At 41.0% G+C, this 18,997-nt stretch overlaps 1 protein-coding gene across 4 annotated transcripts in view; it reads right to left on the bottom strand.

The window, feature by feature from the left end:
* ENTREP2 (endosomal transmembrane epsin interactor 2) overlaps positions 1-18,997 on the bottom strand; it is a 463,593-nt gene that overhangs the window by 77,212 nt on the left and 367,384 nt on the right. For 3 of the 4 annotated variants that reach the window (XM_058736804.1, XM_058736807.1, XM_058736805.1), the window contains exon 4: positions 5,980-6,114. The exons of the other annotated variant lie outside the window; for it this stretch is intronic. In XM_058736804.1, coding sequence (XP_058592787.1) covers positions 5,980-6,114 — 135 coding nt within the window. The remainder of the gene's footprint in view (positions 1-5,979; positions 6,115-18,997) is intronic. 4 annotated transcript variants of the gene reach the window in all.

Genomic DNA, 18,997 nt, shown 5'->3' with positions numbered 1-18,997 from the left:
CCTGATGACAGATTGTGCCTGTACAACTTTCTGGTATTGGTGGGTAGTAGCAGGGGAGGGGGAAGGAGGGTGGCATAATGGTAAGTGAGTAGTTAGACCAATCTCATTAAGTCCCTATCAGCTAACTCAAACACAACTAAAATCAAAGGCGCTTTGATTCCTAAACCAATTACATGAGATTTCCCCAGCACAAACTGAATTCATTAGATACAAAGTATGGATAATCCATAATTTAATATGGAAATTTAGGCATGAAGTATTACTAATCAGATAGCTAGAACCTCAAATCAGACTATTAAGAGACCAGTGAACCTGCTCTAATTGCTGGCCAAAAAAATAAGAGCAAGAGAAACTAATGAAAATAATATCCCCCTTTTGCATTTCCTTTGGCTAAGGGTTAAGAACATCTGTAGGCTACAGGGAGGGGCTCCCACAGAAATTTGTTCCTTGTTACAAGAGCGCCTTTCTTTCCTACCACCCTTGTGTGTTCTGAGAGTTTTAATGCGGAGAAGAAACACCAGGTGCCTGCTGCAAAGCCTTTTACTGCAGGGGTGTCATCCAACACAGCGTGGCTTGAATGACTTTAAGAGTAATGATCACATTAAAAATGACTGCACCAGCAATTATAAGAAAACTAGAGAACGGGGCACTTAGATCTATAAGAATCTCAGAGGAAGGAGTACCTATATTTATGAGAAGGAAGTATAAAATCTTCATTATGCTAAAGCCTATTTAAATAGAGCACAATGCTTGATATAGGTTAGGAATAGGCTTTTGTGCTTTGAAGTATCCATACACATCAGAAAAGATCTAAGAAAGATATGAAACACATTGAAAATTCCACTGTAATTAACCACCTAGAGACATCTGTGGTGACAACTGGGAACAAACAGAGAAGGTTGCTGTAATCCAAGGGCTAAAAGCAAAGACACAAGTGCTCACGGAATAAGTAAGGAAAAAGCAATAGAGAAGCAAAGACTTGAGAAGTGGACTGCCCAGAGCTCAAGATTGCATCAAAAGCAGAGCACAAAGATAATATTCACTGCAGAAAACAAGGTGGGAAGAGAGCCTTAAGAGAAACTGAGCAAAACGAGATGGAAAAGGAAGAATGTAAACAATTGGGGGGGGGGGGGATGATAGGAAAGATGGATAAAAGCAGTCCAAGAGATTCAGCTATCCTAAAACAAAGACAACAGAGAAAAATTCAGATTTATACTTTAAGAAAACTTTGCTGAAATAAAGCAAGATGAAAACTCACTGTGCAAAGGGTACATGGTACCACAAGAAATTTGAGAAAGGTTGATCAATATCAAGATGTATCACAGTGAAGCGAATGGACTTGATAATTTAAAAGTATTACTGACACCTATACCAAAAAAGAAAAGAAAAGAAAAAGAAAACCAAGAAAAAAACAAAAAACAAAAAATGATGCCTTACATCAGCTAGGATGGGCTAGGTTATGCTGTGGTAACAAGTATCCCCCAAATCTCAGTGGGTTAAAACAACAAGTTTAGTTCTCACTCATGCTAAAATGTCCAATGTGAGTAAATGTGGGTGAGTTATGGGGGCTCTACCCATTGTAGTACCTAGACTAATGGTGCAGCCCCCATCTATAACTTGCCTATTACCATGCCAGAGGGAAAGAGACCACTGGATACTCAGGCTTGGAAGTGATACATAGAAGTTTTGCTCACATGGCACTGAACAACCACAAGGAGACTAGGAAGTACGATCTTACCACATTGAGGGAAGTTAGAGAGCTAGAAGTATTTTTAAACAGAATTAATGACCACCACATGCCCAAAAGGGAGAAAGCATTAGGCTGACTTTAAGGTCTTTCTCTGTAGCAATATTCAATATTCAATTATGGATAATGATGCAGAAAGCTAAAAAGAGCATTGCCCCTACCATTTAAATGACCAAACGCTGGACACTCTGTAAATTCACAACTTAATTGGAATCCATCAGACAGCTGAGGTCACACGGCAACCAACCAACCCAAATTCTAAGGACATGGGAATCTCCATGTTGAGAAACATGAGCATGTGTTCACTTGGGACAGATGCTTTAGTGAAAAGGTGAGCAATGTGCAGGGTCGTGTAGGTAATTCAGCATAGAGACAGAGGCTATATGGAAGAATCAAATGGAAAGGCACAATCACAGACATGAAGGATGTCTCTGAGGCATCAACAGACTCAGCAGAGCTGAGGGGAAAATGGCCCACTGTGGTTTATGTTGGGGATGCAAGGCTGGTTCACTGTCAAAAGTCAATCAGTGTTATTCACCATGTTAGTAGACCAAAAAAGAAAAAGTACATGAACATTAAGTCGATGCAGAAAAAGACGAATAAATCCAACGTCCATCCATGATAAAAAGAACTCTCAGGAAACTAGGAAAACCAGGGATAACTTCTACAACCTGATAATGGGCATCTATAGAAAAACTTAGAGCTAACACTATATTTAGTTCCTAAAATCAGGAAAGCAAGGATGTATGCTCTCACCATGTCTATCCAATACTGCAATGAGGTGAAAGAAAGAAAGAAAGAAAGAAAGAAAGAAAGAAAGAAAGAAAGAAAGAAAGAAAGAAAGAAAGAAAGAAAGAAAGGAGGAAGAAAGAAGGAAGGAAGGAAGGAGGGAGGGAGGGAGGGAGGGAGGGAAGGAAGGAAGGAAGGAAGGAAGGAAGGAAGGAAGGAAGGAAGGAAGGAAGGAAGGAAGAGGTATTCAGACTGGAAAGGAAGATGTAAAATTGCCTCTCATTGCATTTCACATGACTGCCTACAGAGAAGATCCAAAAGAATCTATAAAGGAGCTACCAGAACTATTAAGTGAGTTTAACAAGATCACAGGATACAAGATCAGTAACAAAAATCAAATTTCTATATACTAGCAATGAACAAGATATGGTTAAAAAACTTTTAAGCACCAATAAAATAGCACTAACAAACATGAAATACCATAAGCAAAAATACTAAAGAAAATATGTTAACATCGATATCTCAAACACTGTATAACACTAGTAGAATATAAAAAGAACTGGGCGCCTGGGTGGCTCAGTTGGTTAAGCGACTGACTTCAGCTCAGGTCATGAGCTCATGGTTTGAGGGTTTGAGCTCCATGTTGGGATCTGTGCTGACAGCTCAGAACCTGGAGTCTGCTTTGGATTCTGTGTGTCCCTCTCTCTCTCTGCCTCTCCCTGGTTCACACTCTGTCTCTCTTTGTCTCTCAAAAAATAAAAAATAAACATTAAAAAAAATGTTTAAAGACCTAAGTAAATGGAGAGCTATATCACGAATATGTCGATTCTCTCCAAACTGAGATACAGAGTGAATGCCACTCCAATCAAAACCCCAGCAGGGGGGCGCCTGGGTGGCGCAGTCGGTTAAGCGTCCGACTTCAGCCAGGTCACGATCTCGCAGTCCGTGAGTTCGAGCCCCGCGTCAGGCTCTGGGCTGATGGCTCGGAGCCTGGAGCCTGTTTCCGATTCTGTGTCTCCCTCTCTCTCTGCCCCTCCCCCGTTCATGCTCTGTCTCTCTCTGTCCCAAAAATCAATAAAAAACGTTGAAAAAAATTAAAAAAAAAAAACCAGCAGGATTTCTGGAGAAACTGATAAGCTGATTCCAAAATTTACACGGAAATGCAGAGGAACTAGGATAGCCAAAATGATTTGAGAAAATAACAAAGCTAGAGGACAGCAGTAAACAGACCCTCCCTTCCAAGTGTCTTTCATCTACCAGATTCCAGATGAAACTCAGCTCCCCACCCTATACACTCAAGGCCATTGCTCTCATTACCGGCCCTCAGCTGGGGGGCAGGCTGCTCACTTCTCCCTCTTTTTCAATCATAAATCCTCCTTATTCTGAGCCTCATGCCACCAGCTCTGACAGTTCCTACATCCAGAGAAGTTTTTTAAAACAAATTTATTCAGAAGTTTGGTGTAGTCTTTCTCAGGCCTTCAGCTCTCACAATTGTCTTGGGCAATTTGAACACCCATGGGGATGAGCCGTTTGAGAAGACTCCCCTGCACTGACTTGAACTGTTTAGGTCTCCTTCACTTTGTTTCATTGTAGTTATCCCCTCCCAAGTGGTTTCCTCATCAGGGCACCAGAGCCAGGGACACTGGGAAAGGGTGGGTGGGACTGCAGGCTTGTCAGCCCAGCCTGGGCCTTCTTAGAGGGAGCACTGTGGTTCCAGCACCATCTTTCAGGCCACAGCCACTCCTCAGGGGATAGAGAGTCAAGAAGACAGGTCCTGGGAGGGTCCCACTGAGTACAGGTGTCATAAAGGACTCCAAGGTCTTGGGACTTCAGACCAAATACCTCTAGCCCATCAACTGAGTGGGACATGACATAGCTATTTAACTGCATGCACGCACCCATGTGGCCTCCAGACTGAGAGATTCCCTAGGGGATTTGTGCACTCTTCCAGGGGGCAGTGACTGCACTGTAATTTAATTATAATTACCTATTGTCTTGTTATAGGCAGCAAGAAATACCCTTTAAAAATTTCTTTTAATTAAAAAAAAATTTTTTTTAAGTTAAAAAAAATGTTTATTTAGTTTGAGGGACAGACAGAGAGTGCCAGCCAGGGAAGGGCAGAGAGAGAGAGGGAGACAGAATCCCAAGGAGGCCCTGCATGGTCAGCACACAGCCTGAAGCAGGGCTCCATCCCATGAACTGTGAGATCGTGATCTGAGCTGAAATCAAGAGTCGGATGCTCAACCGACTGAGCCACCCAGGCGCCCCTGTTTTTGTTTTTTTTTTTTTTTAAATACGGAAAGAAAAAGTCAGGAGGTGACTTAGGAGTTGTCAGAATGAGATCTCAGAGTGAGCACTAGCTGCCCATGTCCCCATTCCAGGAGGGCTGTGAAAGGCCACGGTGGGCCTCAGACACTGACCCTGTGCAAGCCCATAGTGAGAGAAACCATGGTTGTATGCAACGTGAGGTGGCAAGAACCACCTTGCACATAAGAGGACAGGCCCCTGAGTGCTGCAGTCTGGGTTCCTCTGAGCCTCCTGGATCTGTTACTCTGGAGAGCTGCTGGAACCACTCTGCGAGAGGAAGTCAGTCCCACCCTGTACTTTAGGCACATTTCCTATTTCTCTTACGTCACTGCCGATTTGCCACATGTTTTCACAGTGCCCTGGACTAATAGGGAGCTCGCCCAGACCAACAGGTCATTGTGGCCAGCATTTGGAACGACACCCAGGTACTCAATTCCAGAGGGCAACACTTTCCTCCTTTCTCCCCCGATTCCAGGGTGACTCTTCGAGTCTCCAGTTCCCCACATACTGTGTTCCCTATGGACATACTCTAGAGCTCCCTACATACTGTAAATACAATTTTATCACCATAAAGCATTCCTTTGACCTTGCTGCATCCTTTTAGAAAAGTTTTAGCACATTTTCACCCAGGGAAAAGAGAAGAACTGGGTTCATTGTTCATATGCATTTTTAAGCAGCCAATTTTGATTTTCAGGAGAAAATAAAACTTGCAGGAAGAAAAAGAAAGGAATAATATAAACAATTTTCTATGTCATTTAAAAAAATCAGATGCTGTACACAAGAATAGATTGCTGTGGGAAATTGTAAAATGTCTTTCTCCAAATATCTTTAAAAAAGGCAAAATAAATGCCCATCTGTTCCCTGATGGTGTACCAGCAAAAATGTTAGAAAAGCAGTAGAATGCATCACATCCACATTTGTAAAGACCTGTTTCAACCATTCATATCCTACTCCACATATGTCAGAGGCAGGAAAGTGAAATGGTAAAAATGGAAAACGAGATCCAGAAAGCAACACCTTTAAAGTGAAAATCTATAATCCTATAAAATGTTCTCCGGAAAGATATTCCCTCTTGCATTTCAGCTACAGAGATGAATTAAGAAGTGGAAGGAATAGATACATGAGTAAAGCCCTCCTAAAATGTCTGTAAATGCATGGGATGGAATGCATGAATAAGCAGTGCCCTTGGCCATCACCTTCAACGTCAGCCTCACGGCGTTGCAGTCCTCCTGCAGCGGATTCAGCTTCAGCGTCTCCCCAAGGTTGCTGCAGCCGGATGACTGGTGCTGCATTTCACAGCAGACACACACCCCGACACTGTCAAACTTAATCTAGACAGAGGAACACAGACAGATCTCACAATTAAAACGGCATTCTGCCCTGGTGGGTACACTTGAGCTACACAATTAAGATCATGTGAAAATGCCTCAGTTCAGAGCACCCTGGTTCAGTTTTCTTTAAGTAATAAAGCCAAATGATTTATCTTGACAAAAGCCATGGAAACACACACACACACACACACACACACACACCAGGAGGAATAACTTCAAATTCCGATTTTCAAAGCAATTAATGAAAAAGAAAAAAATAAGCTTGAAGAAACCTAAGCGATAGTAACAGACAGTTACAGAGGAGTCACAGAAAGAGATAAAGTAAATGAACAGAAGGGCTCCTGGGTGGCTCAGTCAGTTGAGTGTCCAACTCCTCTTGATTTTGGCTCAGGTTATGATCTCATGGTTTGTGAGTTCGAGCCCTGCATCGGGCTGTGTGCTGACATTGCGGAGCCTGCTTGGGATTCTGTCACTCTTTCTCTCTCTGCCTCTCTCCTGCTCTCTCTCTCTCAAAAATAAATTAAAAATAAACATTAAAAACAAAAGGAAATGAACAGAATGCTACTCCTATTGAGTTATGTATGGAGACATGTTATCATAGCTCTGTGTCTTGGCATGTTCCGCTCCCTGGGTCAGCAATTTCCTCACTATAATGTCATGGCCTATCAAACTCCTACTCATCTGTCAAGACCCAACTCCCATGTCATCCTTGAGGACTTGTCTGGTTTTCCCTCTCCGGAGCTGCTTGCTTCTTCTCTGGGCAGCGCACTCCGCCCCCAGATCTGCTGGAGACTTATTTTATCTAGCTGTAGTTATTTATGTCCTGTGTGCTCCCCGAGGGCAACCACCACATGTTACAGTCACAGGATTCACAATGTGATAAGGTGTGGCATTTCAATAAATGCTGTGTAAATAAACATGTCTTGGAAAATTAAAAACCAGGGAAGGAAAAAATGCAGTTCAAGTGTTTTGAAAGCTTGGAGCCCAGGAGGAAACCCTCAGAGCACGCCTGCCCCGCCCCCCCCCCCCCCCCCACCTCCCTGCAGCCTCAAGTGGACCGGGCATCGCCAGCCTGCAGAAATGAGAAGTCACTGCCTTCTGCAACTCACAGCCCTAGGCACCCACCCTCACTGACTTGTTCCCATTGCTGGCTGAGTCCTCCACTCCTAGCTGCTGTCACCTACACACCCAACTGCTCACTAACACAGACTTCCAGGGAAGTGAAATAAAAAGGGACAGCCATAGGTCAAGGGTATTGTCCAGGGCCAAATTTTCATCTTTTAAACCTCAAATTAATTTATCCTTTACCTACTTTATGCTTCAATTTCTGCTCTTTTAATTTGATCTAAAATGATGACTGACAGACTGGAGGAGGAGAACTGAGGGCGGAGGCCAGCAGGAGGAGAGCCATACCTGCACCAACCACTGCCAGGAGCCTCCGCCACCCCACCTACGGGCCGGGGGCTGGGAAGGTTGCTTTTGCTTTTATGCTTTTAGTGATGTCTCCAGTCTCCGGAGTTGAAGTCCACCCTGAGCATGGAGTCCAGCTGAGGGAGCCCTAACAACACTGTCACCCATAACAACATTCCACAGTGGAGGTGCACAGGAGGTGTGCAGGGCCAGGTCGTTCAGTACAAGTCCCCCTTTTGTATGAGGCAGCCTGTCCTGCTGATCCACAGAACACACAGAACTCAGGGACAGCTGGGATTGGGCCCCTCAATCCTGCACACCAGATATGTGCTTTGGGCAAGGCCCCTTCCTGCTGGCTGGCCAGGGCTGGGCTGAGGCTGTGGGGACTTTGTTCCCTAACAGACCCCTCAGGTTCTCTTCCAACTAGAGATGCCATGAAATGAAGAAGGACTGAGAAGTCAGTCATTGCTTTTGCAATGGGAACTGTTTTGTGGTGGTCTCAGCCTATTGATAGTGATGCTATTGATCAGGAATGCCTGGAGGCACTCACCTGGGCCCATGCTACCTGTGATGAGCTCCCCACAGACACTTGTGGCTAGACCAGCCCCGTGGTTCTTGAAATGATTGCAAAACACTCCTCAGCAACAACTGTCAGGGAACTTTGACAAAACAAAGCTTATTGGCTGCAGTTCCTGGAGGGGACACAGCATACCTAGGGCCATGTAGTGATGTCATGATAGGGGGTGAAGGGTAGAGGGGGCCTGGGGCTCTGCCTTTACTGTGGTCCAGGGTGGGGTGTTTAGGGCTTCACGGGTTTGTTCTTTATTGGTGAGTTTAAACCCTAAGAGCAGGAATTAGGGCATGGGAAGGGAAAAGCAGGATAACTCAAGAGGTCAGTTATCTGGGTCGCCCAGCGGGGAGGGAAACTTCATGGCTGGGGCAGCCTGGCTCCTTATTTGTTGTGTGACTTGTAACTCTGGGCAATGTGTTTATTTGAGATGGAGGTCTTTGAAATGAATACCTTGACAATCAAAAGCTTAATGTCAGGCACTTAAACTGTAGAAACTCTTTCCCCAGAGATCCACTCTCTTCCCCCTGATGTCCCACTTTTGCCTTTCCCTATTCCCTCCCTCCCTCCGCCCCACCCTGGATCCCCCTCACTCTCCTGTGCTCTCTCCCCTGACCATAGCATTTACCACCTTCTCACATGCCCTGAGATGGACTCATTCTGTTTATCTTCTGTTCCTCCCATCAGAGTGTAAGCGAAGGATCTGGGTCTGTCTTATTCACAGATGCACGCAGAACTTACAACAGTGCTGGCTGGGAACGGCTCTCTCTCCCAATCTCTCCATTGCTGCCTGCCACCCTGGCTGAACAACATGAGGTGCAGCCTGTTTGGAATGAACAGATTCCTGGAAAGAGGCAGCACATCGCATGGTCCACTAGCTACACTCATGTAAATTGCTTATCACATCGCACTCTGTGGGGATAAAACAACCTAACGCTGGAAGAGGAAGGAGGAGATAATTTGCGGGGAGCAGACAGGTCTAGGTAAGTCTCCTTCAATGGAACAGAAGGGCCTGAAACAAGATTCTCAAGGCACCCACCGCCAAGTCTGCATAATAAGTTTGAAATGGTGTCTCACGCTAGATACTTGTTAAAGTATGCCTGCTCTGAATTCAAAGCCACAGCCCAGTACTTGCTACAGAGCACACAACGATTTTTTCCAACTGAAGAATTAAGATTCTATAAACAGGGAAAATCTATTTAAGCTACAGTAAGTACCTAGTGCCTCAGGTAATGCCCAAGACCAATCATCACCCACATGAGTAAATGCACATCCCAGCAATTTACTGTGACCAACTCTGTTGTGCTGTGGCTGGGGTTTAATTTAATTTTAATGTATTTTAATTTTAATTTAATTTAAATGTAAAAAAAAAAACACTTATACGGTCTTTAGAAAAAAACACTGGAGAAAATCTTTAGGATCTAAGGTTAGGCAAAGAGTTCTTGGAGTAACACCAAAAATATAATGAGCAAAAATTGACTTTTGTGCTACAAATGACCCGTTACAAGAATGAAAGACAAACTATCGACCTTGAGAAAATATGTGCAAACCACATAGTCAAATAAACCATGTACTATATACGATCTTTGTCTTTCATTCTAAAGTCTTAACTGTTTTTGTTTTATTGCTTGTTTAGTGTCCTATGTGCTTGTCTCTAATTCACCCCCAATCTCCCCAAGAGAACTGAAAATATACCCTGAGTGTAATCCTACTCATCAGATGTTCTGTCAGCTTTATTTTCTTCTTAGAGACAGTTCCATGGAGCCTCTCTGTCCTGCTTTAATCTGGACTCGTCAATCTATAAGTGGTCTGTCTACACTACTCATGTACATGCTGGGACATTTTTCTTTTATCACCTCGAATTCTCTTTCCTTTGTTAGATCCCCTCTTCTCTTGTGTCTTGGTTTACGATCTCATTTTGGGGGAAGTAAGTTCCTTCAGTACTTTCCTGTCTAAAATTACAAAGACTGAAACTCCCAAGAATAAGCCAGGATGTGGAGCACTGGGGACCCTCAGACAGGTCTAGTGAGTGTGTAAATTGGCACAGCCACTTCGGAGAGTGGTTAGACCTTGTCTACTTTTTACTATGGCACTTAGGATGAAGTTGTTATTTTTACCCATAGATATCTGTTCCAACACCATCTGTTGAAAAGGCTATCTTTTCTCCATTGCTTTTGACCTTTTTCAAAAATCAGTTGGGCATATTTCTGGGTTCTCTGCTGTGTTCCATTTATCTACTTATCTCTCTTCCTTGCCTACTGTGGCTATAAGTCTTGAAGTAAAATTGATTCCTCCCCTTTCGTTCTTTTTCAAAATTGTTTCTTTTCCTTTCTGTATACATTTTAGTATAAAATTGTCTACGTCTACAAAAAAAAAAACTTGCTGGGGTTTTGATAGGAATTGCATTATGTTTGCATATCAATTTGAGGAGAATTTATAACATTGCTATGCTGATTCTTCCAATTCATGAGGACAGTATGTCTCTCCACTTACATAGAATTCTTTGATTTACTTCATCATTATGTAGTTTTTCAGTGTACGTGTCTTGTACATATTTTGTTAGATTTACCCCTGTGCACTTTCTGAGTGATTATAAATAGGACTGTGTTTTCAATTTCAGTGCCCATACACTTATTGCTAATATAGAGAAATACAACTGAATTCTGTATGTTTATCTTGTATCCTGTGAGCTTGCTGAACTCACTGATTAGTTCTAAGGGATTATTTCTGGAGATTCCTTGGGATTTTCTATGTATACACTCATGTCATCTACAAATAAGGTTAGTTTTATTTCTTCCTTTCTGATTCGTATGCTTTAATTTGCTTTTCCTACATTGTTGCATTAACTAGAACTTCTAGCACTATATATACTACATTGAACGATAGTGGTGAAGACAGGCATGCTTGCTTTGTTTCTGATCTTAGGGGGAAAGTTTTCAGTCTTTTCCCATTAAGTTTCGTGTTCACTGTAGGGTTTTTGTAGATGCTCTTTTTCAGGTTGAGGAAGTTCTCCTTTAAGCATATTTTTCTAAGGATTTGTTTATCATGGAAGGATATTCAATTTTGTTAGTACTTTTTCTGTATCAGTTGATCTGACCATGTGATTTTCTTCTTTCATCTATTAATATCATAGATTACATTGATTGACTTTTGAATATTGAACCAGCCTTGCATCCCTGGAATAAACCTCTCTTGGAGATGATATGTAATTTTATTTATATATGCTGAATTCTACTTACTAATATTTTGTTAAGGATCTTTGCATCTATGTTAATTAGGGATATTGGTCTCTAGTGTTCTTTTACTGTATTCTCTCTCTGGTTGTGGTAGATCGTAATACCGGATTCATAAAATCAACTTGGAAGTGTTCATTCCTATTCTATTTTCTGGGAAACAGTATGTGAAAATGGTGTTAATTCCTTTAAATATTTGGTAGTCTTATCCAGTGAAACTATCTGGGCCTAGAGATTTTGTTTTGGGGAGTTTTTAAATTAAAAGTTTAATTTCCTTAATAGTTATAGTGTAATTGAAACTGTTTCATATTGTGTGAGTTATGGTAGTTTTGTGTTCTTTAAGAAGTTGATCCATTTAATCCATGTTGTTAAATTTATTTGTGTAAAAATGTTCATATTATTCTCTTATTATCTTTTGATGTCTGCAGAGTCTGAAGTTACGTTCCCAATTTATTCCAGACATGGTAATTTGTGTCCTTTATCTTTTTTTTTCTTAGGGGAGGTTTGTCAATTGTGTTGATCTTGTCAAAGTATCAGCTCCTTGTTTCATTGGTTTTCTCAATTATTTTCTTGTTTGTGATTTCACTGATTTGTGCTCTTATCTTCTTTGTTTCCTTCTTGCTCTGGGTTGATTTTCTTTCTTCTCTAGTATCTTGAGGTAGGAAATTAGGTTATTGATTTGAGACCTTTCCTTGTTTCTTATGAAAGCAACTAGTGCTACAAATTTCCCTAGTATTACTTTAGCTGCATCCCACATATTTTGATATGTCATGCTTTATTTTTATTCCTTTCTAAATATATTTGGATTCCCTTTGAGGCTTCTTTTTGATTCATGGATTATTTAGAAGTGTGCTGTTTAACTTCCACATGTTTAGAAATATTCCCCATAATAGCAAAGGAAACTTACACTATGAGTAAGATGAAACAGTAAATTATGGCAACCATGTAAATACCCTACGGCAAGAATAGAGACAGGAAATAAAGCATTTATATAAATAAAGAATTCTAAGGAGGAAATAAGGAATTATAAACTATAAACAGGACACTTACTATTATAATGGTTTTAGAAAACAGAGAATCTTTTCTTCCTAATTGTTTTTTTTCCCCTATGGGTAAATTATCATTATTTTAATGACTTACTTCAAGATTTTTCTTTGTCTTTAGTTTTCTTAAGTTTGACTATGGTGTGTCTTGGTGCAGATTTCTTTGGGAGAATCCTGTTTGGATTTGCTCAGCTTCTTGAATTTTTAGGTTAATGTCTTTTGCCAAATTTGGGGCATTGTCAGCCATTATTTCTTCAAGTATTTTTCAGCCTTACTTTTTAAAAATAGTTTATTAATTTATTTTTTAGAGGGGGGGGAGAGAGAGAGAGAGAGAGAGCGCGCGCGCAAGCATGGGTGGGGGAGGGGCAGAGAAAGAGGGAGAGAGAGACTCAAGCTGGCAGCGTGAAGTCTAATGCAGGACTCAAACTCATGACTGTGAGATCATGACCTGACCTGAAATCAAGAGCCCACGCTTAACTGACTGAGCCACCCAGGTGCCCCAGCCTTGCTTTTTTAATCCTTTCTTTCAGTAACTCCAGTGACATGAATGTTAGACCATAAACCACTGAGGCTCTCTTCATTTTTGTTTCTTGTCGATTTTCTCTCTGGTGTTCAATTTGGGTAATTTCTACCTACTGTTCCATTTTTCTGTTCACTGATTCTTTTCTCATTCCCCTTCATTCTGACATTGAGCCCAGCTATGGAGCTTTTTATTTCATTCATTTTTGAGTTCTAAAATTTTCATTTGGCTCTTTAGATCTTCTATTTTTTTACTGAGACTTTTTATTAATTCATTTATTTCAGGAATGTTCATAATTGCTCATGGAGGCATTTTTATCATGGACTATAGATGAACATATGAAAGTCAAAGCAATAAAACTGTGAGAGGATGATAAGAATACCTTCATGTCCTTGGAGTAGGAAAACACTTCTTAAGCATGACTCAAAATGTATTAATCATAAACAAATGACTAATGTATTTGAAATGAAAAACTTTTCATAAAATAATACCCAAATGAGAGTAAAATAGAAGATTTTGCATTACATGCAAGTATAGAAAACTTATATCCAAAACAAACAAAAAACCCCTCACTTAAACATTAAGGAAAAGACAACCCAATGTGAAACGTGATAAGGAGCCCCACCACAACAGTAATCTGAAAAATAGAAATCAAAATTACAATATGATGTTGGTTACACTCTTACCAGAATGGCTAAAATTGAAAAATAATTACAATAGACAATACCAACTGATGATAAGGATGTGAAGCAACAGGAACTCTTATACATTCCTGATGGGGTTGTGAACTGGGACAACTTTGGAATACAGTTTGGCATTATCCATTTATATTAAAGATTTCTACCCAATCTAATGTAATATCCTAATTGTAATATCCTAGTGACTATCCTCACTGGGAACAGAGAGGCAGTGAATTGGGAGTGCATAAGGAGGGCCTTGGGTTTCTGGAGATGCTCTATTTGTAGATTTTAGTGGAGGTCACATGCATATTTGCCTTATGATAAACTGCTGAGCTTTATATTTTTGTTTTGCAGACTTTCTTAAATATGTTTTATATTCTCAAGGAAAAAGGTTAAAAATGAATGGCCTGCTTGAAAATAAAATGTAAAACTTAAATCAGGAAAAGAACAAAACCAAGTTTACAGAAAATAGCAAAAAAGAATTTAACATAAAAAGCGAGAGTAATGGAATAGAGGATAGGAATAAAGATATTAGGATAATAAAGCCTAAAGATAATTCTTGAATAGACAAACCCCAGGTAAGACTAAACAAAAGAAAACAAAACAAAAGCCAAAGCAAACATGATTAGAAATGAGAAAGGAGCTTTAAATATAGAATGTTGGAGATTTAGAGAATGGAGGCAGGTCTAAGGCCATAAATCCAAAAATCTGGAGAACCTCGATAATTTCATAGCAAAATATAAACTACTGTACTGAATCCAAAAGATGCAGTAAACCCAAAGTCCAATAACCATAAAAGATACTGGGAAGTCCAAAATGGTATTTCAAGCTGAGTTGCTTGTGACCTTTAATGGAAAGATAATTCCTATGTTTTAGCTAATGCAATAAGAAAATATTGTAAGTTGTGTAAATATTGGAAAAGACAGAATTGTCTTTCTTTCCAAATTATATGATTGATTACCTAAAATAACCTAAGAGAATATACTAAAAAAACTGGAATTAAGATTATTTGTTATACTGATTATTAAAAATATGATACTAGTAACAACCAAATAAAAATAAAAACGGCAGGGGGCCTGGCTGGCTCAGTCAGAGGAGCATGCGACTCTTGATCTTGGAGTCATGAGTTTGAGCCCCATGCTGGGTGAAGAGATTACTAAAAAAATAAATAAAACTTAAAAAAAATTAAAAAATAAAAATGACAAACGTATTGTACTCAGTTAATAGTAACAAATACAAAATACCTAAAAATACATTAACATAAAATAAATTAAATATGAAAATAAAATGACCAATGGGAAGTTATATATAAAATCTTATTATGTAGCAATAACTCAGGTATAACAGATATGGGTCATTCTACCTGGCCGCCCAATGCCATTAAGCCTTCTTCCTCAGTTTGGGAAATACTCACCTTATGAGTCGGTCTACCTTCTCCAGAAATGCTTTCCAGGCCTGCCTAATTGGGAGGGAGCCCTTAAAGGAGGGCTCCACTATGAGACACTCCTGCACAGGACTTAGGTGGGAGCTTGGGACACAGGTATGTACTGCATGGACTCCATTCTGAAATAGGGGGCAGCAGACACAGCCAGTTTCCAGAGGAGGCAGGAAGTGAGGTTCTGGAGACAGTATCCAAAGCCTAGGGTCTGCAGGGTCACACTACTGGCCCCGTGATGATGGGGTCTTCCTCAAAGCAGTTCCTGAGTATAATTTGAAGCATCTTTCCTTTCCTGGCCTTATAGCCTCCAAACTTGGTTTCTGGCTGTCCTGGAGACTCTGTGAACTCTTTGGGTCCCTTCTAGGTGAAAACTAGCTTGAGTTGGCTTCTTCACTATGTGTCCTGACTGACACCTACTGCCTGAATCAATGGAGGTGCACAGCCTATTCCTAAATGGAAAGAGGTAATATCCTACAAACTGCCGATCCTTCCCAAGGAATGCACACTTGTGCTGGCATTCCAATCAGAATCCCAATGGAGTGGATAGAACTGGACAAAATAATTTTTTGATGTTTATTCATTTATTTTGAGAGAGAGAGAGAGAGAGAGAGAGAGAGAGCAAGCATGAGTGGGGAAGAGGCAGAGAGAGAGGGAGAGAAAATCCCAATCAGGCTCCACACTCAGCATGGAGCTCAGCGTGGGGCTCCATCTCATAGCCATGAGATCATGACCTGAAGCAAAGTCAAGAGTAAGACACTTAACCAACTGAGCCACCCAGGCACCCCAGACAAAATCATTTTAAAGATTTATAAAATAACAAACATGTAAGAATTATCCAAAAAATTTTTGAAAACCAAAAGAGATAATGGGAGAGCAGTGGATGTCTTAACAGATATTAATGTTGTAATCAAAACACTAAAGTCATGGCTTAAAAATAAATAAAGAGTACAATGGGATAGAAAAATTTCAGAAATCAGACTGATAGTCTATAGGAAATTAGTAAATGAAAAACGTGGCATTTCAATTCAGTAGGAAAAAGACAGTTTGCTTAATAATAGTGCTGGCATAGTAAGCTATTCATCTATAATTGTCTCAAAACATAAAAATAAAATATATTTAACTAAGAATCTAAATTAAAACAATAAAAACTCAGGAAAATGTAAAAGGATGGTTGCACAAACATGGGGTGCAGAGTCCTTTTAATGGCAAACCAAGAATCTCAGAAAGCTAGAAAAGTCTCAAAATAAAAGATAAGAACAAAGGCTCTGGCCAGCCAGGCCTGGAGTACAAAGCAATCACAATACACACAATGTCCACCAAGACTGCTAACCTTCTAGGTTATGGGTCTAGAGCTCCTAGATATGTTTTCAGGAGATGAGCAAAGACTTAATATCCCTAATAGATTTAGGAATGAGAAAGGGAACATAAATACAAATGCAGAGGGGATTAAAAGAAGAAGAAAATGCTAGGAATAACTTTGCGCCAACAAATTTGAAAATCTAGAAAAAATAGATGATTTTCTATGCAAACATCAATTGATAAAATTGGCAATGTGAAAAACAAAACAGACTGGAACAGCCAGGTTTGCAAAAACATGAACAGACTATGAACCATAGAAGGAATCTTACAAGGCGGCAGCTAAGGACATCTAAGTGGCCTAAAACATGTGCCATCTTCTTTGGATGCACAGCTGGGATAAGGTCCCTCATTTCCCTCACCTATTGGTAACTTTCCTAAAGATCCCAAGTTCTGGAGAAGAACTCCAGTTGGAGCAGCTTGGTTCACAGGCCTGCCTCATGGCTGAGTAGGTGCTGGGCACCAGAAATGCACATAACAGGGAGACATGTTGCCCAAAAGAAAGTGGGCCAAATGGTCCTCCAGAAAGTCGCATCTGGTTTAGAGTCTAATCAACTCACAAAAAGAAACTATAAGAAATGTATCAAATGCTTGTTTTCCTTTTCTTCTACCCATGTAACTATATTAATACACGAGAGTCAAATTACAGTCTGGCAAGTTCACATCATGCCATGACCACTGGCTAACAGGCACCACTGGGGATTCACGACCTTGGGATCTGGGAGCATGGCCTTTGGCTCTGTTGTGTCCTTCCACTTTGATCAACTGGACAAAGTGTCCAGAGTTCTGATATAGTCTGCTTTCTCACATCTCAAAAACATGCAAAGAATGATTTCACATGATCATGCCTCTACCTTGGTACGAAGACTGAAGGAGCTCATGTAAATGGCAAGACTGCTTCCTGGGGGGAAAAAGGAAGGGAGAGGCCTGGCTTGGCTGGGAAGCAGAGATTATCACGTCAAATAACCCTTCAGTGACCCCGGGGAATAGACATCAAAATAAATCTTTTCCATCAGTTGTTTCACTGAATTTGTGATTAATTGTAAGAAAAATTCTGGAAACCTCCCGATCAGTTCTCTGACCTCAACATCTTGGGTGTGCGGAAGGCTGACAGATTTATTTCAGGAGTGCCCCCACAGTGTTCGGGTCACTGGGAACAACACAGCAGAGCTTTGCAAATGAAGCTGCAGTAATTTTTCATGAATCTCTTTGGAGCATTTAACAGCCAGCCTGCCCCCCCCCACACCCCTTATTTATGGTCCATCAGCCTGTCTGGGAGTACAAAGGGCTTAGACAACAGAGAAGGATGCCCCTGGATTCTTTTAAGATGCACAAATGAGACAGATATGTGACCTTCAGACACTCCTAAAAGGAACGCAGTGGGGAAGGCTGAACCTTGGGGGCAGCCCACAGACCCTGGGGACGCTCACTGGGCAGACCGTCCTTGAGGGTGACAAGCCTGCTGAGCCACAGAGAAAAGCAAAGCATGAGGGACAGAGTCAGATCCATTCAGGGTCCTGTCTGCTAAAGAATGACCCAAGATAAGTCACAGAAGTTCTCTGAGCTTCACGCTCTTGGGGTAAAAGTGCAAAGTGCAAATATTGTTAGTTGTTAGTGTTTTCATTTTATTACTTTAATTGGAGAATAGGTTTGCAAAAATTCACCACTACTTTTGAATACTTTTAGCATTACATCAGTTTTGCAGACATTCTCATTAATCTGTCAAATCTGCCAAACTCAATAACTCGGCTCAGCCAATCCCAGTCCTGCTTATTCTGAGTGACCCCTCTGTTGTCCTGTGGCCACCCTGCTGTTGACAGTGGAGGGCTCCTAAAACACAGGCCCTATTGATGTAGGACTAGGTAACTCTCATACTGGTGGGCACTCAGGACACTGAATGACACTGACAAGACCCCAGAAACTCCAGTAATGATGCTACAACCTGACAAATCCTGAGAACATTATGCTGAGTGAAAGAAGTCAGACACAAAAGGCCACACAGTATAGGATTCCACTCATATGAAATGTCCAGCACAGTAAAATCAATAGACAGAAAGTAGATTAGTGGTTGTTTGGGGCTGGGGGTGGAGGTGGGAATAAGGACATAGGGGGATGATGCTTAGGATATGGGGTTTCTTTTCGAGGTAATGAAAATGTTCTAAAATTGTGGTAATGGTTACACATATTGGTGGATACACTAGAAACTACAGAATTGTACACTTTAAATGAGTAACTAGTGTGATATATGAATTATATCACAATAAAGGTGTTTGAAAAAAAGAAACAATAACCATCACATTGTGATAATTACTGACTTAGCTTCAATGTTCTGCCATAATGTTTAATATTCACAAGAGTGCCATGAACACAGAAAGTTTAAGACCAACGAACTCTACCTTCTCCATCACGGTCTCCCTCCCGCATGTGACATTGCTGGGAGTTTAGCATTAGTGGGACTCTCTGGGCTGGTGACAGCAGGACTACCCCCTTCCTTCCCAAGCATCTGAATCTATTTGCCACAGGAGCCCCTGCAGCTGGCACCCTTTCCTGGCCTTTTAGGCTCTTCCTTGCTCGGGAGGCAGTAGGGACTGGAGCGTCTGTTCCCGTGAGAGGCAGAGGGTTCCTGCCAGGCTTG

The sequence above is a fragment of the Neofelis nebulosa genome, chromosome 7, assembly GCF_028018385.1.
Source record: "Neofelis nebulosa isolate mNeoNeb1 chromosome 7, mNeoNeb1.pri, whole genome shotgun sequence".
NCBI lineage: Eukaryota > Metazoa > Chordata > Mammalia > Carnivora > Felidae > Neofelis > Neofelis nebulosa.
This window is presented reverse-complemented; position numbering and strand designations above follow the sequence as displayed.